General features: G+C 38.0%; 3 protein-coding genes across 4 annotated transcripts; all 3 read left to right on the forward strand.

Annotated features, from left to right (window-relative positions):
- The first annotated feature begins 342 nt into the window (after positions 1-342).
- ecm1a (extracellular matrix protein 1a) lies at positions 343-2,323 on the forward strand. The gene is made up of 3 exons (XM_051390046.1): positions 343-497; positions 587-843; positions 1,755-2,323. The coding sequence occupies exons 1-3, from the start codon at positions 425-427 to the stop codon at positions 1,956-1,958; spliced, it is 534 nt and encodes a 177-aa protein (XP_051246006.1). The 5' UTR covers positions 343-424; the 3' UTR covers positions 1,959-2,323.
- A 1,417-nt stretch (positions 2,324-3,740) lies between these two features.
- Positions 3,741-16,073, forward strand: LOC127357371 (phosphatidylinositol 4-phosphate 5-kinase type-1 alpha). 2 transcript variants are annotated; one of them, XM_051389529.1, is made up of 16 exons: positions 3,741-3,868; positions 4,269-4,420; positions 5,923-5,957; positions 6,162-6,248; positions 6,551-6,681; positions 6,809-6,926; positions 7,216-7,368; positions 8,289-8,588; positions 8,722-8,930; positions 9,072-9,155; positions 9,727-9,775; positions 9,866-9,950; positions 10,828-10,992; positions 11,174-11,390; positions 12,390-12,477; positions 12,560-16,073. In XM_051389529.1, exons 2-16 carry the CDS (start codon positions 4,372-4,374, stop codon positions 12,563-12,565), a joined length of 1,776 nt encoding a protein of 591 aa, XP_051245489.1. In that variant the 5' UTR covers positions 3,741-3,868; positions 4,269-4,371; the 3' UTR covers positions 12,566-16,073. The 2 variants fall into 2 exon arrangements, with proteins under 2 accessions (XP_051245489.1, XP_051245490.1); XM_051389530.1 differs by lacking the exon at positions 3,741-3,868 and having other exon boundaries at positions 4,089-4,420.
- Positions 16,074-18,135: 2,062 nt separating this feature from the next.
- Positions 18,136-22,113, forward strand: LOC127357373 (26S proteasome non-ATPase regulatory subunit 4). Its single transcript, XM_051389532.1, has 10 exons — positions 18,136-18,250; positions 18,850-18,990; positions 19,114-19,228; positions 19,406-19,492; positions 19,605-19,673; positions 19,829-20,044; positions 20,760-20,868; positions 20,952-21,083; positions 21,193-21,245; positions 21,516-22,113. The coding sequence occupies exons 1-10, from the start codon at positions 18,225-18,227 to the stop codon at positions 21,684-21,686; spliced, it is 1,119 nt and encodes a 372-aa protein (XP_051245492.1). The 5' UTR covers positions 18,136-18,224; the 3' UTR covers positions 21,687-22,113.
- The last annotated feature ends 38 nt before the right edge of the window (positions 22,114-22,151 follow it).

The following is a 22,151-nucleotide window of genomic DNA, read 5'->3' on the forward strand; positions in this document are numbered from 1 at the left end:
TGATCCCTTGTTTGTGTTACTAGTAACATCTGTGCTGTGAAAAAGGCCTATTAGAACAGTATCATCATGCACTCAGATGAATTATTTCCCCTGTGAGTGCAGACGTTTTTCGACCTTGACAAAATAGCTCCTTGAACAAATTGTTTTGTATGTTGCATACATCAGCAGATATCACTAAAGTTCAAACTCATTTCGTGTTTATCTCGACAGCTGCCAAGCATCCTGTTAAACCCCCCCCCCCACACCACCACCACTTCCCCTCACCCCTTCCACCCCCACTTCCAAGCATTTCACGCCCCCCACAAACTCACTCTCATCGCTTATATAAGCTGGTTCCAGATCCAGTCACAGTATCTTTTATCAACTTGTTGGAGAGAAATCTGCCTTCTGACAATCTAAGCTCTTGCTAGAAAACCATACAGCTATGATTTGGATCGGAGGCCTCACAGGATTTTGGATAATTGCACTGCTGACTTTTCATAGTGCAAATGTGGGAGGTAATTGTTTTTTGTTCTTTGAGTGTTTATATTTAATGTACTCTTCAAATTGCAATCCTGTTAACGTCTGTGTTTCTTGATTTCCACAGAGACCCAAAGAAACTCTCTCAATGAGCCTGACGTCCCTTTCCCACCTGCCCGTCCCGCTGCTCAGAACCTCGCTGCCATTTGCCACCAAGGTCAGGGTCGTCCCAGATACCCAGCCAGCTTCTTCCCGGGCTCTGGTGCCAGCCACTTCCGCCGCCGCGGAAAGGCCATCAACCGTTTGGAGTCGTGGTACACGGTGTGCTGCAGTGAACTGGCAGCAGAGCAGAGCACCCAGATACTCTGCTGCGCCCAACAAGCTGTGAGTCTCTGCGTTTGTGTTTGTGTGTGTTTGTGGGAGAAAATCCAAAGACAATAGATGGACAAGATAACTTTATATCGCAATGTATAAGTAATTTCAGATTTAAGGTGAGAAAGCCTGAATGTTCTGGTTTGATACATCAGGTTTTGGATAAAGTAGAACAGTATACTATTATATATTCCATAAATAGTGTGTTATATACCAGACTTAAGGACAACTTCTTCCTTCATGCTGTGAGACTGATAAATTCATCCTCTGCAAAAGATATCATTTTTATTTTTAGGACTTCACTAACTATATAACTATTATATATATATATATATATATATATATATATATATATATATATTATGAGTAGCATAAAGGGAACTATAACCACAATTAAGTAAGATACCTTGTGTCCTTGTATTCCAATTATAATCAAACTAAATATTCCAACCACAAAAACTGCTAGTATAAACACATTTGACCATGTTTTTACCTGCTACACAAATACACACAGAACTGGTAGTTTTAAATTACTTTTTTGTTATCTTTTGGCATTTTGGCAATTTTCCTCATATACACTCTTTTTTGTGATTGTCTTTTTCAGAAAACAAACGCAAAATACTTCCAATAATGACTAATATTTCAGAAGAAATAAACATATACAAACTAAGCATGTTAACAGAACCAGATTGAACAATGTAAATGACAAGATTAATTTAAGTCTTAAATAAAAAAACAGGTTAAATCTATGACATTTTTCATGCGAGTATTCATTCATGAGGAGATAAATCTTTCTTAAGATGGAGAAAAAAAATCTTGTCACCTATTTGCCTCATTTCCTAAAGAATCAGCATCAAAAGATATAATAAGGAGAATATGTGAAATGTGCTTTTGGTAAACAACCAAATACATTTTTCTTACAGTGGAGACAAGCCCTGTCCCAGTTCTGTGTGGAGGAACACTCCACCATGACTCTCCCATATGAGTGCTGTGCGGACGGAGGAGAAGCCCGGTGGATGTGCTTCAACAGCGAGCTGCCAAACCCAGACTACAACCCAACACCAGGCTACACTGCACCCCCGGTCCTCCCGGAGCCAGGATTCATGTTCAGTCCAAATGCTTGTTAAAGATATAAACAGAAAAAACAAACAAAAAAAAAAAAAACAAAGCATGTGCACAGATCCCATTTGGATAAACCTACATCACATAAAATGTACAAGCTGAAGTAGTAATGTTGTGCAGATCTTTATCACAGATGCTCAGAGGAGGACAGGGGCATGCTGGTTGTGTTTCTGCTGCTTAGGGATGATAACAGCTGAACTCAGGTATTCATTTGATAACTCTGTATTTTAACCAAGCTTTGTCACGAGAGCAACACAATTTTTTTTAAGTGCAAATGTTTACTGTTGTAACTCAAATGCGTGGATTTCACACTTTCTGACATGTATTCTTTGTTAGAGAAATAAAGTATAAAATAAAGACATAAAAGTTCTCACATCTTTCTTTCATTAAACACTTAAAGGGCATAACTCTGGAGACACGTCAGGTTAGCAGCTTCAATTAAGCTGCTTTGTATCAAGTTCAAGTTCTTCATCATGTAATAATAATAAAAAAAAAAAAAAGAAAATCCAACATGTAATAAAACAAGGGTCCACCAGGGGTCCCAGTTTGCTGTAATAGTTGGGTGTGTGACTTATAGATCACTTTGAGTGTGTGTGTGTGTGTGTGTGTGTGTGTGTGTGTGTGTGTGTGTGTGTGTGTGTGCTCCCCAACCTGAACAGACATGTGTAGTAAAAGTCACAAATAAATATTTAAATCAAATCTAAACACAGTTTGATTGAGATTATTACATTGTAAGTGTGACTGTAAGTGAATTACGAGAGTCATCTGCTCCAGACCACAACAACCTAAGAATGGTATTTCCTGTTTGGTTTCAAAATAAAAGTTGACCATTCTAAATCTACAAACACAGTCCATATAAATATCATACATAGGAGTAATATTTGTGATCATAATGATAAAGGAAATACCATTAAATGTGGTATTTGTTCTGATGTTTCTTTTCCCATTCACACTTTATGTTTGAAAATAGTACAATTTGAATTAGTTGTACTTTGCCCGAGTGCTTCCACGCATCTTTTTAACTGTATTTTAGAGGAAAATATGAATATGGCACTTTTAACTCCACTGTATTAATTGAACAGGTATAGTTACTAGTTATTTTAAAGTTTAAGATTCTAAATACACAACTTATTTGAATACATAATGCTTTCTTAAAGCTGAAACTACAGAGTTATTATGTTGCTTACATGTTAATGCATTAGTAATAATTAATAAATAAGATAATTCATTGTAACTAATGGGACCCAGTCTCCTGCATAATGGGTAACTTTCGATACTTCAAGTCCATTTTGCTGCTAATACCTTTGCACATTTACAGATTGGATCAGAGTATATTTACATTATGCTGCTTGTGGCTTTTACTTTTACTTTATAAATACTTTCACTGCTATATTGTGGCATAGTCACCTTACTTTAGTTAGAATTATAAGTATCTAAGACTTCATTTTACATCTCGAAAGCAAAGACTGGTCTTCACCCGCTGACAGTTTTTATTCATTATTTGCTAAACAGATCACAATCACTTGAATAGGCTATATTTTAATATTTAACCACACAATAATCAATATATTTGAATCTGTTACACATTAATGTTTTATTTACTACTATTATTTATACTATATTAGACATAATAATTAACCTATATATGTTTTGTGTTTATTTATGGATGATGTACACAACAAAGTTAGCTGGAGAAGAAAGTAAATTAAAAATAACATTTTCTCGTGACATTATTGTGTTTTATTCTGAAAGAAAACCTCACCGGAAGTTCTGCTCATTCTCTGAAAACTGCCGCTTCCGCACTGCTTCCTTGTTTATTACTTTTAGGGAAAACAGTTCCTTTAGAAAGATAAAAAGGTTTTTTTTTCCCCTTCTGTCTCTGGAAACTACAAGAACTCCTCCACAAGATTTCCGAGTGAGTTGACTTGTTTGTGTTGTTTGTGTTGTTGTTTGTTAGTTATTAGGCATCATTCGCTTGGTTGAAGTTAGAAAAGTTAAAATCAGAGTTAGCAGCTAGCTCTTCTCGCCCTCTGCGTTTCGTTAAATGTCGCAATCATCTCCTGCTAACTGGTTACAACACACACTGGTTTTAACATTACAGTTTCCCTAAGTTGCACCATTGAACAGACAATTGCTGCTGTTGTGCAGAAAGTTGCCATTAAGTCTCCTTGTCGGGGTTTATGTTCAGCTCCTCCATCAGCAGAGCCAGTCAACGTGGCTGGTGTCAATATTTGTGGCATGAAGTCATCTGTAAGTTAGTGTTTGCTGTTTAATGAGCTACTTTTTATTTATTTTTTTTATTTTTTTCTACACAGATCCCTCAGAGACTTACACAGAGGGAAGCTGCCATCGTTTGATGTCCAGTAGTGAATCAGGATCTGAGTTTCACTACAACCGAGTCTTGAGTTTCTGGTCTGGATGGCCACAGCTGCAGAGGAGCCTCCAGGGCTGCAGGGCCCCGCAGCCTGTAAGTACTGTATTATTATTATTATTATTATGATAATACACCACCTTCTCCTGAAAGAGATCATATATATATTTGACGTTAAGCATGGGACGATGTGAAAGTGCGATACATGATATTATCACGATAATCAGGAAAATATACTTTATACTTTAAAATGGCCAAGCCTTCAGTCATGGAGAAACACTTCAAAAATAAAAATACATTAGAAAAATCAATATAGGACTGTATGCCAGCGAGCTTGAAAGCTTTTTTCGGTCAATCCGTGTGACGATATTCACGATTGCGATTCACGATCCGCAATGATATCGTTTATTGTCCCATTCCTATCCGACATAAGTTTGTATGAGTTACTTAAAGTGGTACAAATACATGGACATTGGCTGAAGTTATGGATCCAAGTCAGTTTCAGTTGAATGTCACAATAGAAACGATCTATATTGGTAGTTCAATACCCAACCAACTTGATGTCAACACTGAATAGTTTTCTGTTTGTCAGTCCAGTCCCTCTATGAAGGTTGACCTTATGGTCATATAAAATGGAAGTTTATTGAGTTAAACTGAGAGATGTTCTCATATTTAGTCTCTCATTGAAATAAGAAACACTTCTCTGTGTAAGAGACTGCATTAGTTTTAGCAGAAGGAAATGAAGGCCATTTAAGGTAGAAGTTTTAAAGGAGAAGTCAAGTGAGTTATTTATTGTACGTCCGTAAAGGGGAATCACAAGTAACAAATTAAAAAAAGATGAATGGTCAAAATCGATGCAACCAACACCAAAATATCCTGGCTGCTTTTCTCTCTGGTATGGGGCCAAGCTCTAAAACATATATAGATCCTACATTTCCCATAATGCAACAAATATCGTCTTTTTTATGACTGACTTTTAAGCAGCACACACCCAGTTTGTTATTTTAAAATGTTATGTCTTTGTAGGTGAGATTACCCTGATGACAACACTACGACATTGTCAGTGTTGACAATGCTCCTCCAGAGTTATCACAAGCTGTATAACTACTCAAGTGTAACATTCACTGAAGGCACCATTAATGATTTACGTAAAATGAAAGCAAATGTAAAAGCAGTCATTAGTCATGTCACATAGTCCTTAAAAGAAGAAAGTGAACAATTCAGGTGCAATGTGACTTTCACTTACATGACCCTCTGATATAGAAATTAAAACGCTCATTGGCCCTTTATGAACTCACTTTTATAATAATAGCATACTTATTTAATTCCTCCCATTCCACGCAAAGACCTGCTGTGTCCGATCTGGAGGAGACTGTATTCTCTCAGAGGTAATGAACGAGGTGCGTCTGCATGCTTGTGGCAAAGCTCAGCTGCACTCTTTGTTTTCTGCATTAGGGAGTGGTAGAAGCTGTTTTAAGCTGTGTTGTTTTAATTAAGGCATCCAGTTGTGGAACTGCTTTTATTTTAATGTATTACTTCTATTCCTCCTTGTGTATTTCTTGTATAACTTGTATGTTCCCTTCCCTTTCTCACTCCAGATTCGCCTGGGACTCGAAAAAATGCTTCTCCGGAGGTGAGAAATAACAGATTTGTTTGGAGGAAATGTGTAATGTCAGTTAGGAAACACTTGCTGCAGTCTTCTTAGAAATTACAGATATTTAGCTGACGCATTCGCTATTCCTTCCTCTTTTAAAGATGAGAATAAGTTTTCATTGAGTTTTTTTTTTTTTTTTTTTACATCTTGTAATTCTCCCTTCCACCATGTTTGTACTGACAGAGTCCGAGCACCAGCATGTCTCAGAACATGAAAAAGACTATCGGCCATCGTGGGATTGATCCCACTGGGGAAACTACATACAAGAAGGTAGGAGATGACGTACATTCACTCACTTAGAGCTGCAACTTACATTTGTTTTTATCATCTATCAATCTGCCAGTAATTTTCGGGAGAGGCACATAAACTAAAAACCTGTGCGTCAGTACAGTACTAGTTTGTTATTCGTGTTGACATGCAGTGTAAGTCAAATTACATGTGAGAATTTAAGTGTGCATTATCAGCTGCTTACCTGCCCGTGTGGCATGAAAACGTAAATAAGTTATTCACCAAAGATTTAAAGATTTAAACAGCTTTTGTCATTTCAAACATGTGTCATGTTTTTCTTCCAGACAACATCATCAGCCCTGAAAGGTGCTATCCAGTTAGGCATCACACACACGGTAGGCAGCTTAAGCAATAAACCTGAGAGAGACGTCCTGCTGCAGGACTTTGAAGTGGTGGAAAGCATCTTCTTTCCCAGGTGAGTCTTTAAAATGATAAAGTAAGGATATGTTGTAAAGATGATTGAATGTGTGCTTCATTTACTGTGTCTGTTCTACATTAATAAGTCATATATGTGAGTTAATCCTCTGTCTTTTTACTGGCAGTGAGGGCAGCAACCTGACACCAGCACACCACTATGGCGACTTCAGGTTCAAGACGTACGCCCCAATCGCCTTTCGCTACTTCAGGGAAATGTTTGGCATCCGGCCTGATGACTACATGGTATTCTTGGTTACTCAGTATCTGTTATAATCAGAAAATGTACAAAAAGCTAACAGAACGGCAAAGCTCTGAAGTAAGGGGGAAAGCTGTGAACTTTGAGATGAAAGGTGTGGTTGGGGAACTGGAAAGAGTGAAACTATTGAAGTGTGAAATAATGGAAGTGTTGACACACTAGAGGTGGGGCTGCTGACGAGGCACGGACGACTATTGCTTGTCCTGTTTTTATCTGGTCAGTCTGTGTTGTTGGTTGATTTTCATCACATGTCTAACCACTGTGCTCTGGTTACAGTATTCTCTGTGTAACGATCAACTGATTGAACTGTCAAACTCTGGGGCCAGTGGATCTCTGTTCTACCTCTCTACTGATGATGAGTACATCATTAAGACAGTGCAGCACAAGGAGGCAGAATTTCTGCAGAAACTGCTTCCGGGATACTTTATGGTAAGATTTGCTCAGGGGCTTTAGGTACAAGATGGTAGATGCAGAATAAATGTGTACCCAAGATGCAAGACCCATCCTTCATGGGATTATTCAGACACACTGACTGTCAACAAACAAAACATTCTGGTATGTTAACTCGCCATCGAACAACAGCGAAACATAAACAAGATAAACCTTGAACAAATTACTTTTCTAAAAGATATCCACATACCAAACATACCAACATACCAACACACAAACCACCGACACAAAACAAGTCCAAATGAATGCTGAAGTTCATAAACAAGTAGTCTACAGTCCAAATACAGTCTAAGAAATGTGTTTCTCCTCCAATCCCATGGTTTTAAAAAGATATTCCGAAATTGCAAAAACATTATCAAAAAGGTATTTCATCAAAGCTCCATTCTCAATACTCAATACAAATCTTAATCATGACTTACAGGACAGTTTAAATTTAAATTAATTTCATCCTCCATTTAACTCACTATATTCGCAGATTCTTTTATCTTCATATCACAATTAATATATTGTGCATAATAATGAAGTCCCTCAAAACATTTATTTGCCCAACTATGGACGTGTTCGCTTTTCTGAAATCTTTTTTGTCCCCCCATTCCTGATAAAGTCTATGACAGGACACACACACACGTTTGATACAGTTTGCAATATGTTGTGTAGCCCATATCTCTTAGCATTTTGTGTTTTGCCTATAACACCACCCAAACAGTGTACTAGAACTGAAACACCAATACAGCACCAATAAGGTGGTATATTTATTACCGACTGCATCTTTTTTGTGGGACAATGTGCTTACTTTGACTTATTTGTTCATCATTCATTTATTTTTCAGATTTCCATTAGTCAACTACTAATTATACTAATTCAGCTTCCCTCCTTCCATCTTTTCCACTCTCCTTCAGAACCTGAACCAGAACAGGCGGACCTTATTACCAAAGTTTTATGGACTCTACTGTGTCCAGGCAGCGGGTAAGAACATCCGTATTGTAGTCATGAACAATCTGCTCCCGAGCGCTGTACGAATGCACCTCAAGTATGATCTAAAGGGCTCCACCTACAAGCGACGGGCCTCAGCAAAAGAGAGGGAAAAGGCTGTGCCCACATATAAGGACCTGGATTTCATACAGGACATGCAAGAGGGGCTGCTAATGGAGTCGGATAAGTACAGTGCTGTTTGCAAGACCATCCAGAGAGACTGTCTGGTAAGAACTACAGAACAATGTCTGACATGTGGCTACAAGCATGATAATTTAGCATTCACTTTAGATAAAATGGCCATAAACACACAGTCAACCACTAGCTTCACAGTACTTGTGTTCCTTGTTTTCTATTCAGCTTTTGCAAAGTTTCAAGATTATGGATTACAGCCTCCTGGTTGGAATCCACAATCAAGATCAGGCTTGTCGAGAGCAGGCTAGCGAAGAGGCAGTGGATGCAGCTGCGGACCAAAGGAGGCCACAGGGCCAAAAGTCCCTGTACAGCACTGCTATAGAGGCCATCCAGGCTGACGCAGGGAGCAAGGGATCAACGGACACAGAAGACAAGTGAGTGACAGTGTTACTGGGGCTATGTAAAGTTCATGTCTGAGACAACTTCCTTGTTACAGTTTCTGTTACCACAAAGAACAGTTTACTGAGAGGAATGACAGAGCACTAAATTATATTTCTTTTTGTTTTATTTTACAGAACGGGAGGCATCCCAGCACGAAACTCAAAAGGCGAGAGGCTGCTGGTGTATATTGGTATCATTGACATTCTGCAGTCCTATAGGTAAACAGTATACATTTTTTTTATAGCAGAGCAGCAGCAGCAGCTTAAGTTCACTTTAGTCACACGTGTTAAAAAAAAAAAAAGAATGCTTTGGGTCACATTTATGTGTGTGTACTGTAGCCACTACGCGGTCTGTGAGGACAGCTTCATTGATTAAAATAGGAGCACATCTGTTCCATCAACCACGCTTGAGACTAAAATACACAGCTGAAATACCTCCTGTGCTGACAAGCTGTTACAATATCTCAAGGAATGGACCATTCTTAGCAAATGCTTATACTGTACAGTTAGATTTGGCAGAAAAAGCTCCAGAGTTTGCAACAATCTTAATTAATAAACATAGAGCACATTAGAAGAAGGTTGTAGTGTTGCAGCAGCAAATGCTGTTAGCATGAGAGTGTGGCTGCACTGCCCCACGGCATGAATATGATTGGATGTTTCTTCAGATCACAATGATAAAGTTTTAAAGTGGATGTCAGTTTAATGTTTCTGCTTTTTGTTATATGGAGCCAAATATGTTTGATCGTTTAACTTCTATAAGTAATCCAGGCTCTATGTTTTTGTTTTTCAGATTTGTAAAGAGGCTTGAACACTCATGGAAGGCTCTAGTTCATGATGGGGTACGGTACCTCTACTAGCCTCCGTTAAATGTGTTTTAAATTAAACGATATATATATACATAACCCCCTGTAATCATTCTTTTTCTTTAGGATACTGTATCGGTACACAGACCTGGTTTCTATGCAGAACGATTTCAGAAATTCATGTGCACTGTAGTCTTCAGGAAGATCTCATGTAAGTACAATTTATCTATGTGTGCATGAATACATAGGGCTCTATTTTTGTAAACCTTGGGCCGCAGCACAGATCACAGTTGAGTGCACCCTGCTCACTGTTTAATGTCAATACTGTGGATGAAGAGTTTGAAATAACTCTCTTGTTTCTGGGAACACCTCAAAGAAATCTGACCTCAAACAATCTTTTATCACATGATGTTGGTTATTGAAGCCACAAATCCGCCTGTATTGTAATCAGAAATGTCAAGCTCCAGACGATACTTTTCATACTCAAAAAAGATGACGCACAGCCGTTGCCCTGTTTACCCAGTGTTTTGGAGACACAGTCAGGAACGGATGCCTTGAGGGAGTTATTACAGAAGTTTTAATTGATTTTTCCATGGGACTGTGTGCTTTTAATGTGTCAGCCCCATCACACCTGTTGATTTACAGTGCATTATAAACTGTGAAGAAGAATAAACTCTTAACAACAACTTTTATCTGCAGAGAAGCATGGAGGTTTCTGTGGTTGTTTAGCTTGTTGCACAAAATTTAACCGGTGGATATGCTGTACGTAATTGTCAATTGATAGTGTGCAACATCACTCAAATGAGAGATTGCAGATGAGACTGATATCTGCTGCCTTCATAGGCTGCAAAGTGAGTTACCTGTGTAAAGGAAGGGCTGTCAGGACAGGATTGCAGAGCGAGTAAGAATCACTCATTAATCCTTATATCCTGTGTGGCTGGCATTAAAACCACCATAGTCCATGAAATCACCTCAGTGTGCACCATGAAAATGCCAGTTCACCAGTGTGATAAAGACACCAAAATTGAGTCCATAATGTCAGTCTCACTTTATGGCCTCTTAATTAACACTTTTCCTTTTGTATCTAGTAAAGACCTCCCCATCTAAAAAGCGCCGGGCAGCGACACATGTTCCTTTGAAGAAGACTGCTGGTTCTGTACCATCTCTTTTTGCCCAAACCAACAGCAGCAACCAGCACACTTTTCTCCAACATCAAGTCAGCTCTGAGTCCAAAGACGGTGAAGGAGACAAAGGTAAGAACTGGAAATACAATTTAAAAATTCAGCTGGAGGGCTGAAGACAAATTTTGTTGACTGATAAACGTAGTGATTCAGTCTTCCAGCATGTACCAGCATGTGAAGTGCTTCTTTCACATGCTGGTACATGCTATTATTACATAGTAGTATTAACGGTTTTTCCTCCCTTCCCACCCAGTCATCCAGTCAGGTCGTCCTGACCTCCTCCCAAAAGCCTTACAGCCCAGAGACGCTTCTGGCAACTCTACTGAAACCGCCGTCTCCTCCTCCTTGAGAAATCCTGGACTTGCTCCCACAAGTCAGCCTCCGTCTGACTCTCAGGATACCAGGACGTCAGTGGGAGTGGATTTAAACAACACATTGAGCAACGATGAGGAGCACAGCACCCCCAAGAGGTAAGAGGGAAAAGTACACATGAAGATCAGTATTTTAATGAGTGATCCTCAGTAGTATATATACACATAATAAAATGTGTTTGGTACTGTAATGTCTTAGTTTAGTAATGAAAATAACTTTTGCCCTACTGAAGAAACCCATTATGGTGAATGAGGCATTTCATTTTCTACAGGATTTTGACTTCTGTTTGAGCCTTAAAAATAACTTCCTTTTACTCTGTATGCAAATCCCACTTGTATCTCGATCTATAACCTACATGCTCCTATTCTACTGGTTTATCTGTTGTGGGTGGTACACAGACTGCGAGTATAGGCTGCCTGAGAGTGTAAACAAAAAATGTCCCTTAACAGGAAAATCAGCATGTGTTAAGGCAGTGCAGCATCTTTTAGATTCTCCATCCAATGGCAGACAGCAGAAAGCATGTCATGCAAGGTTTAATATGTCACATTTAAACACATTTAAATGGTTAAAAATTACGAGACCTGTGTTGTATATGTTGTTGAGTTGTGTACTTACATTATCCCAAATGTTGCCAACAATGTTTAAACCCAGAGAAATCCATAATTTTATTCCAGGTAACAGTTTCAATGGGTTGCCTGTCATATCCCGGTTAGCCCCCCCTTCTTGCTATAACTTCTGGGGAAACACGGGATACGTTACTTTGTCCGGGAACATGATTTCTGCCCGAGTCACGTTAGACAGACTTTCATAAGCAACAGTGGTTGTTTAACGATGCAGACAACAACTCCCATGATTCCACACTACTTCACGATGTCATCAAACTATATCTTTTTGTTATAGTTTTGATGTGAGAGACCCCTAGTAATTGTGTATAACTGTGTGAAAATCATAGTTTTATTTAAAGGAAAAAAGCTTAAAAGCTTAAAATTGATAACATTTTGAGAAGTATTATTAGTTTTGCACATTACACACAAACACTGTGTTTCATATTGTATGAAGGTTCAGTTCACTTACACTGCTCCTTTTGTTGCTTGCAGAGTTCAGTTTGAGACTCTCGAAGAAAGTATTGGCGGCGAGGACGTGATCTCCCTCAGTGACATTGTTCCTAACGCAAGCAAATGCTCTGTAAGTTGATAGAATTTCTCTTTTTCTTGTTAACTTCTGCGGAGTGGTTTTCTTAACCAGTTTAATTTCCTTTGATTTACAGGTGTGAGAAAGATAATGGGAGTGAAATCAACTGAAACAAGCATGGAGGATGTTATTAACGTGGTTGAAATGTTACAACGCCCCCTTGGTGTGATTTGAGGTACCACAACTGCAAAAGTTATAACGTATCAGCGAGACCAAGTGGGATATTTAAATGCTTTTTGTTGTTGTTTTTGCACTTTGATTTCCAAATCTCAACATGGTATGAGCACGTAAGTAGGTGGTTGTGTTCCGACACTAGTAAAATACATTAATGCTGTGGTTATTGAACACTATTATTCACCTCGTAGGAATGCTTCTGGATTGTTCTTGGCACAGATGTTTTACGACTACTCGCTCGATTCGGTGAGGAATGTAACATGGTGACATTTTTTATCAAACTCATTGTCTTCTTTTTGGAATTAATTCCTCTTTTGTGTTTACCAAAATGCTGTAGCACATCCTCATGCATTTGTTGCTCTGTAAGTGTCTGTGCCACCACCTAAAGGCCCATATAGCCTTTCTGCTATATGTTTGACTTGGATGATTAAACACAAGACCATATTATGTGAATTGGGAACGCAGTTTTAAATAAAAGGGTTTATTTTTTAAAGAAATCATTGTTATAAGCTGACAATTTTTAAGCTTATTCTGAATGCAAATTATGCTGGAAAAAAAGTGATCCTCAGCTTGCAGTTTCTATTTAAAGGTTATATATAAGAGATTTAAAACATTAATATAGCAGCAAACAACTATCTGTTACACAAATATATAGATGGTGTCCTGAGCAGAGAATAACAACACTCTCTCTTCTCCTGTGTCGTTATCGCAGCCTCTCTGTGCTTCATTTTTATTTGCTTTCACTTTAACTTTAACCTGGCCATGCATGTTAGTTTCTAACTAAGGAGAGAGACTGAAACTGCTGTTTTTCTCATCTATGTTGGTGAATTAAGGATTTATTTTGACCTATTGGTGATTTGGAACAGTGGAAAGACTAACAACGATGATTTTGGTAAATTTTACTTTGTTTCAGTCTAGTTTGAAGTGTGTTTAACAAGGTAAAATTACTGGTTTTGTCAATAGAGTCTGGCGTGCACAGTGCCCGATGTTTTGGCTCAAGATGCTGGCAACATCTTCTAGCAAGTGAATTTCGTAGATATAACCTTTAACCAGCTGTTCGAATGGACCTTTTAAAGACTGTGAAGCCTAAATGTCATCTCTCACTTTCTGGTCAAAGGTTTATTTTAAAAAGAGTTTTTTTTTATACTTACCATATGATCTGATATCAGTTTCAGGTTTAGTGTTTAGACGGAACAAACGGTGACCTGGGGCCTGTCTCATGAAGCAAGACTAGTGAGATAGTCAGAGTTTGGAGTGAACCTCTTTCTTTTTCAGAGTTCTCTTGCCACGATGGCAACTAATGCACCAGACCAAACCTGCAATAATGTGGATCATTATGTACAAAAGAACCACCTGCTTACCAATCAATTGTTAGTAAGTAAATGTAATCACATTAAAGTGGTATGTACAAAAGAGCATAGCATGACATTATTATTATTATTATTATTATTATTATTATTATTATTATTATTATTATTATTATTATTATTTCCATGGACACATTGATATGGCACTATCATAAATAACAAGAGGTCACTGGCATTTATCTAAGCATCTGAAACCAGCCCTCATCCAGTTGCAAAACAACAGCAGCAGTTTAGACCTGAAGATAGAGCAATTTGCACCATCTACAGGCAAACAAAGCAACACCTTGAGCACCTTGAGCAGTTTTAACTCAGGTTACAGCCAATAAGTGTTAGATTTTTGTGTGTGTGTAAGTACCGGTATGTGTATGTCTATTGCTGTTATATATTTTACATTTTAAGCAAACAAAAAGTCAACATATTTTGTCACATAGAGTAGAAATACTTAACCGATTGAATTCGTCCAAAGAAACAAACTAGGGTGGGACGCAAAGGACAAAAGGCAAATTAGCAATGTAGGTCGGGAGGAGTTTTAAATTTGCTGTGAATATTTGAACAACAAACTCTGGTGGAACTGCGTCTTCTTTGTATTTTTATGTACACTTTTCCACTATATGCAGTGGCCTGCTGCTAATCAATTACTTTCCACTCTTGGCTACTCATACTATATGTCCACACTGATTTATTATGCAATGCTATTTGATAGTGATATTATTTTAAGATTTTTGTATACCTGTTCCTGCTTTTTATATTCAAGTGGTGAATTTAGTATTTCCTAAAAAAAATACTCATGTTATATTAATGATAATGTTGGTATATTTTGTTGACCATCTCTTATTAACTTCACCTTTGTGGATTTGTTCATGTTGCATGTGCCAGGATTAACAGAGCCAGTTTTGTGAGCTTTGTGAGACAGGTTATCCACAATTGTCAATGTTTAGTGTAGTGAGGCTGATAACTTAGATATTTTTGAGACAGGCCCCAACTCTCATATAGTTGCTCTAGCAAAACATGGTGATGGCTACCTGGTGGATAAAAGTATAACACAGTTTGTCTGCTTTTTATTAACTTAAACTGGTAGACTTAGTATTGGTGGATTAATTCAAGTTGGTTTTAGCACTCAAAACGGGTGTGCAGTGTTTTAACTTGATGTTATCACTTTAACTTGCCAGGTTTTACAGAATTGTTTGATATTTGAAAATGAATTTTAGTCTTGAAAGATGCTTCAATTATGCAACGAAAGTCTTTGTTCACTCCATATTCAATTTCCCAACCAAGATAAAATGAACAAGCATGATTTGGGCATTTTTATACATCCTGTAAATGGTTTATAGTGGTTATTTTATTCTGTTGGCTGATAATTGTCAGGCAATGCTTGTTCGAATATTTAAAATGAAACTGTGACTTACTGTAAAAACTCCGAAGCAGTTACACACGCAGCCTATGAACCAAACATGTAAATAGTCATATGTATTATAGTATTTATTACTGTATATGTCGCTATGGTTTCCGAAATGTTTATTAATGGTAAGGATGGATTTAAAATGTGCCTTTTTCTCGCACAACAAACTAAGGCACGCAACTCTAAAAGAGTGCTTCCTTTGTTCTTTGTGATGAGTTTGATTATTAAGATAACAATTGTTAAATCATCCTATTTTTTTTTCTTCCCTGTACACTTTTGTCAATTGCCTTTTGAATTATATAAAATAAATGTGTGCACATCTGTATACGAGAATCACAACAATGCCTTTTCACAGAATATGTATTCAGAAGTTTTCGCTCTTGCTCCATTGGGAATATCATGTTTTTTTGTACACTTGTACCTGAAGTTATTAAAGAAAAAAGACATGTTGCTTTTGTTTGATTATATTGCGTTAAACAGATCAACTTATTATGTCTAATAGTGTTATGCAATATGATTGTGATACACACTGTAAGACAACCTTCAGGCATTTTTACTGTTAATAATGAGGATAGCTATCCCTTTTATATTTCTTTGTGTATGACACCCTTGTAGTGTTGCAGATTAATAAACATGAATGGTTTGTGGAACTTATTGATTTTATTTTGATTTTTGCATTCATAAAATGAAGTACCTGGACCTGTCAGGTATTCAAATTACAGAATTTGCCAAAAAAGACACCTGCCTGGTTTATCCATGAACAACTTCTCATATCAAGACCTACTTTATGTTGATATTGCAATATAAAAATAAACTTACAATGTACAATCCTAGTCTGTATTTGCAAAATAAGTAAAATGATTTTCTGTTTTATTCTGAGATGTCTCCATGACAACTTATATCTGCTTAAGAAGATTGTAGAGACAATTATATATTATATTATTATAGAGAAAGTTGTTGATATCTTCAGAAAACACCTAGTAAGTGGTCATTTTTTTATACTGAGCTATTGCCATGACAACAGAGTAAAAGCAAGGCACGTTTATTTGTAATCATCTTTAACAACAAGGCAGTTCAAAGTATTCAACATAAGACATAAAAACATATAATTGGGATTTCAAAAGAGTAAAATAAACTAGAATAAAATGAAAGAAATGAAGAAAATGTGTGGGATTGTTGCATCAGCTGCTGCTGCTCGCCAGCCCAGCTTCTGAAAGAGTCCCAGCAAGATGTCTGAAGATATCATCTAAAATTGGTGGTGATTGAATAATGCGTTCAAGACATATAGTAATGTTTCATTAATGGCCATATGATAGAATAATTGGAGCATTGCTTTGTCTGGACCCACAGAATCCAGGAAAATATATATGTGTATGCTTACATTGTCAAATAAAACCTTCTGACTCAGTGTCATGCTGACATAAAATCCCAAAACCGAGACCCATAAAGATATAACAAAATCTCCAGGGTTGTGTGAATAGTGAATGCATTAGTATTTGATGACCTGTGAATGAGAACAGGTTGGTGTTTTCATCCCTAACACAAGCACTTCTGACCTTCCTCCATTATTGTAAATGCCCTATATTATCAGCAGTAGCCTATTGTAATATCTGAGGGTGACTCATTTTGATCACTATTTCCACTAAAAAAGAATCAAGGAGCTTAATTTATATATTGGGCCATTGGTATACGGTTATTGCAATGCAATGACTTAATTAACTCACTGAAGAAAGCAATGGTTGACCACGATGCAATGAATGAGGTAAAAAAAACGTTTTCACAGTAGCCACTTCGACATGAAATAGTAGGGTAAACACAGGTGTTACAAATGACACTAAGTCTCCATTTACCCTATTATTTTATGTCAAAATGGCTTCTGTGAAAAAAGTCTATTAGTTGAAAGCAATAAATATGTAGCAATTGGCAGATTATGATGAATATGACACCACTTAAAAACAATAAATATGAGCAACAGACATGGGATTAGCAGAAAGTAATGAATATGAGGCATGCTGACCGCCGGAATAAACCACAAACCGTTGCTGGATATGCAGAAAACTGAGGTGATCTGAAAGCTCAAATGCACTGAACTGCTGAAAAAGCTGGAAGCTGAAATATAAAACTGGCAGACTTAAAAGCTGAACTGCATTGCCTGAAGAAGTGAAGAGCTGAAGTACCGAAAAGCTGGAAGCTAAACTGGAATACTGTCAAAGCTGGAAGATGAAATGCATTCCCTGAAAAGCCTGAAAGAAGAAATGGTTTGCTTTAATATCAGACAGATACATATTATTGCCTGAAAGGACGGAGGCTGAATGGCACTGCACCAGAAAATCTGATAGAAAAAACACAAGTTTAATAGTTGTGACCAGAAAGTTTAAATTAAGCCTGTAGCTGAAAGTATGCAAGAGTAAAGTGAAAGTGGAGCAGGTCTGAAGAGAATTTAAAGATATTATCCACTCTCTTTCATTGTAATTTATTTTTTAAAAAGCTTCATATTTTATATAAAAAAATGTAGAAATGTCCTTAAAGAACTAAACATTATGACATTTGAATGGTTTAAAGCTGAACTTATGCAGGAGTGAAAGTCTGTAGAAGATGCAGTTGAAAGATCAGGAAAAAAGCTGGTAAGTAGACTTTGAGTTTAGAGTTTAGTGTCAAACTATTTCACTCTGTCCTGTTTCTAATCGCCTGTAAAATACAGGTGACACAATCCGACCAATCACATCGCGCCTTGTTCAGCCGCTGTCCAATAGCCGGTGAGCTTGTAAGATTACGACACACAGCAACAAGAAGTTTCCAAAATGGGGCTCGAAAGTACAATGGTCTGGTAAGAACTCCACAAAAGCCTTTTTTTTGTGTATTTGTTGATGTTGTTTACGGCTCATACGAAAGATAGGGTAAATAATGATTGGATTAAGAAGTGTATTGATCTTGAACTCCCCGTTAGCGGAGCTGATCAATGACCGTCAGCCGGCTAACGCAGTGTCGAGTCATTGTAGCTAAAGTTAGCTTTTAATTTGCTTAAATATGTTTACATGTGGCACATACGACCACATCTACAAGTGTTACTCTTTAACGATTTAATGATTTGTAATCGATATGATCAACTGACAACCCCGATGAGTGGTTTGTTTGTTTGTTTTTTTTATTTTATTAACCAGCGACTTATGTGGTGTCACGGCTTGCTAACGTTAGCAAGCCGTGCTAATGCTTGTTTTTACATTGTGCCGCCACCTGGTAAACAGATAAGATATTAACACATGTCCACAGATGGTGAGGAGGAAACTGACACGGCTTTACTAACCCTAACTAGCAGCTCTGCCTAACTAGTCGTGGTTTATCTACGGAGGACATGTCAGCAGCTAACGGTAGCTAGTTCAGTGTTAATTGTATAAGAGCCACGTTAAACTGGTGTTTTCCCATCAGCGTGGACAACAGTGAGTACATGAGGAATGGAGACTTTCTACCGACGAGGCTACAGGCTCAACAAGATGCTGTCAACATTGTTTGCCACTCTAAAACACGAAGCAATCCAGAAAACAACGTGGGCCTCATCACTATGGCAAAGTAAGCTTGTTTATTACTCTCTTAGATGTTGTTACAATCCTCATAACGACTTGGTTGCACAAGTTGTCAGATTGTTTGTACGTGGTTGCTGAGGATGAACCCCTTGGTTTTTTTTTTATACAGTAACTGTGAGGTCCTGACCACCCTGACACCAGATTCTGGACGCATCCTGTCCAAACTCCACGCTGTCCAGCCCAAAGGAAAGATCTGCTTCTGCACAGGCATCAGAGTGGCTCATGTGGGTAACTTGGAGGGTTTCTGGTTTTAATCATTTGTTTTAAAGTTGGGGGGGGGGGCTTTTCCTAGCTAGTAATTAATTAATTGGTAAATAAGAGGTTTTTCTTTCAGCAGAAGCAGTTTTTTGTGTGGCAGTGTTTTTGTATAATGTATTTTTTTAATGTTTTTTCTTACATAGCTGGCCCTAAAACACAGACAAGGAAAAAACCACAAGATGAGGATCATTGCCTTTGTTGGGAGTCCTGTGGAGGATAATGAAAAAGATGTGAGTCTTGAAAGAAATGTTGTTTTCCTACCAATGCGTCTTCTTTCTCAATATTTGTCTGAACTTTTTCTTCCTCTCTTCCTGCTTTTGTCCCAACCTGCTGATTCTGCAGCTTGTCAAGTTGGCAAAGCGCTTGAAAAAAGAGAAAGTGAATGTGGATATTATCAACTTTGGAGAAGAGGTGAGGAATTCTTGGTTTATCTTCCATCCCACTGCTATAAGGCAGAGTAAACTATAGTATAATATTGTATTTTCTTTATTTACATATCTGACACTTCCCATTCATAAATTGAATTTTCCATTGACCTTGCCATCTGTCTTCAACTGATTATTCAGGAGGTGAACACAGAGAAGCTGACTGCTTTTATAAATACTTTAAATGGGAAAGAGGGGACAGGCTCCCACCTGGTCACAGTTCCTCCAGGGCCCAGTCTGGCTGATGCGCTGCTCTCCTCTCCCATTCTGGCCGGTGAAGGAGGCTCTATGATGGGTCTTGGTGCCAGTGACTTTGAGTTTGGTGTGGATCCCAGTGCTGATCCAGAGCTAGCCCTGGTAAGCAAAAAAGAGATATGTTTTGAGTGGCAGCCAACTTGTATAGTAGTACTTAGCATACAGTGTTCCTGTTTGTTGTAATTGCAACAAAAAAGAGAAAACATAGCACTTATTATTTATTATGTGATGATATGCAGTAGTTTTTTATATATAGTATAAATGGAGGGGGGAACTCAAATACCTATGAGATACTCATACTCATTCAAGTTGTGCCTATGCTTACAACAGTGTGTCAGATGACATTTACATAGCAAATACATAATGTATCTGAGGTTGAAAGCAAGTGTGATGCTGAAAAATTGGGTATTTAAAAATAGCAACAATAAAGCAATGTGTGGTTTTACTGCACTGAAATCTCACTGCTACAAAGAGAAGGCTTGATAAAGACATCGGTATCCTTGAAACAGGCCAATAATAAAAAAGAATCTTGATTTGGACTAGTTCATTTTACATCAAAGCATTTTTATTATTTGGTAGACACTCTTAACATGGATGAGGCTCCAGGGGATGTTGGCATTGTGTTTTGGACTAACTATTTTCCATTTGTCCTTTGCATTTTTGAATCTTGTCCTTGTCTCAAGCAGCTTCATACCACACTCCCCATACTCCCATATTTTGGTGCTCATTGGCCTTGTCAGAATGAGAAAATGTAAAAGCGTAGAGCGGTGCCCTTTGCCTTTATTTCTCACTGTGCTGTCTCTGTGCATTTCTTTAGGCCTTGCGTGTATCAATGGAGGAGCAGCGACAGAGGCAGGAGGAGGAGGCCCGCAGAGCTGCTGCTGCTTCTGCGGCTGAGGCAGGCATGCAAACACCGAGCGCAGACGGTAACTGGAGGACTGACAAAAAGTTGCATTCATGATGATACTTATTTGTCCATTACTTAGTTTTAAATGGATTTTTCACACAGAATCAGATGAGGCCTTATTGAAGATGTCCGTGTCTCAGCCTGAGAGTGGGGCAGCAGTGCTTCCTGACTTCAGCAGCATGACTGAGGAGGAGCAGATAGCCTACGCCATGCAGATGTCTCTTGCTGGAGGAGGTGAGTTCCATTTGAATATCATACAAATCTGAGCTCTTGCTATAACTTATGGTCACTCTTATGTTTGCTGACATGTCTGTTAAGTTGTTTTCACTCGTTCTGTGAACAGAGTACGGAGAGATGGACACAGGAGCCCCCATGGACACAGCAGAATCAGCCAAGGTGAGTCATCATATGAGTAATTGATTGATATCTCATAGGAAAAAAAAAAACATGATTTCTCCCAACCAAATTGTAATAATTAACATTGACCTTCAGTATTGTTAAATTATCCAGGAGAGTACCTCGTTTCTTTATTGTGGAAACAAACAAACAAAATGACTGAACCTTCACATGAGACAAAGCCAAACTGAGGACCGAATAGATATTAAAACGACTTAAATGAAGACCTAATCCATCTTAATTGATTGTGTCCTTTATGTTATTGAACAGGAGGAAGATGACTACGACGTGATGCAAGACCCAGAGTTTCTTCAGAGCGTCTTGGAGAACCTTCCAGGTGTCGACCCGAACAACGAGGCCATCCGCAACGCCATGGGCTCCCTGGCCTCCCAGACGGGAAACAAGCCAGATGGCAAAAAGGATGAAGAGAAGAAGAAATAAGGAACAGAGACTTAAGTCATCGACTTAAAAAAAAAAAAAAAAAAGAACAATTGCAGACTAATGCAGGAATTCTTTAATATACAAAAAGATTGCTGATGCATCATCTGACTGACATCCCAGCATGAGACAGCACTCTTGACATTTGATACCATTGCTTTCCTTTCAGATACTCAAAAGCACCAACCATAATGACTACATAGTGTAAAATCTGACCGCCCGGTAACATAAATTGATATAATCTCCAAAATGTAAAAACGCCTTGTGTTCTTTACCCTTACATTTTCTCCACATGGTATATTTACTGATAATTGACCCATCGGAAAGAGAGGAGAATTTATGATGACAGGCTCTTGAACTAAACAACTAGTAATCCACACTCCTGTCCTGTCTTTTTTTGTTTTTTTGCAATAAAAGCTATGTGTAAATATGTCGCCTCTTGGTGTTTTTGTTGCCCTCAGAGCCTCA

Source organism: Dicentrarchus labrax, unplaced genomic scaffold (genome assembly GCF_905237075.1).
Source record: "Dicentrarchus labrax unplaced genomic scaffold, dlabrax2021, whole genome shotgun sequence".
NCBI classification, from domain to species: domain Eukaryota; kingdom Metazoa; phylum Chordata; class Actinopteri; family Moronidae; genus Dicentrarchus; species Dicentrarchus labrax.

Coding starts and splice junctions, on each gene's coding strand:
- ecm1a (XM_051390046.1), top strand. CDS start 425: ATGATTTGGATCGGAGGCCTCACAGGATTTTGGATAATTGCACTGCTG. Junction 498..586: donor TCATAGTGCAAATGTGGGAG/GTAATTGTTTTT, acceptor TGATTTCCACAG/AGACCCAAAGAAACTCTCTC. Junction 844..1,754: donor TCTGCTGCGCCCAACAAGCT/GTGAGTCTCTGC, acceptor TTTTTCTTACAG/TGGAGACAAGCCCTGTCCCA.
- LOC127357373 (XM_051389532.1), top strand. CDS start 18,225: ATGGGGCTCGAAAGTACAATGGTCTG. Junction 18,991..19,113: donor GGCCTCATCACTATGGCAAA/GTAAGCTTGTTT, acceptor TTTTTTATACAG/TAACTGTGAGGTCCTGACCA. Junction 19,674..19,828: donor TTATCAACTTTGGAGAAGAG/GTGAGGAATTCT, acceptor CTGATTATTCAG/GAGGTGAACACAGAGAAGCT.
- LOC127357371 (XM_051389529.1), top strand. CDS start 4,372: ATGGCCACAGCTGCAGAGGAGCCTCCAGGGCTGCAGGGCCCCGCAGCC. Junction 5,958..6,161: donor GAAAAAATGCTTCTCCGGAG/GTGAGAAATAAC, acceptor TTGTACTGACAG/AGTCCGAGCACCAGCATGTC. Junction 6,682..6,808: donor GAAAGCATCTTCTTTCCCAG/GTGAGTCTTTAA, acceptor TTTTACTGGCAG/TGAGGGCAGCAACCTGACAC.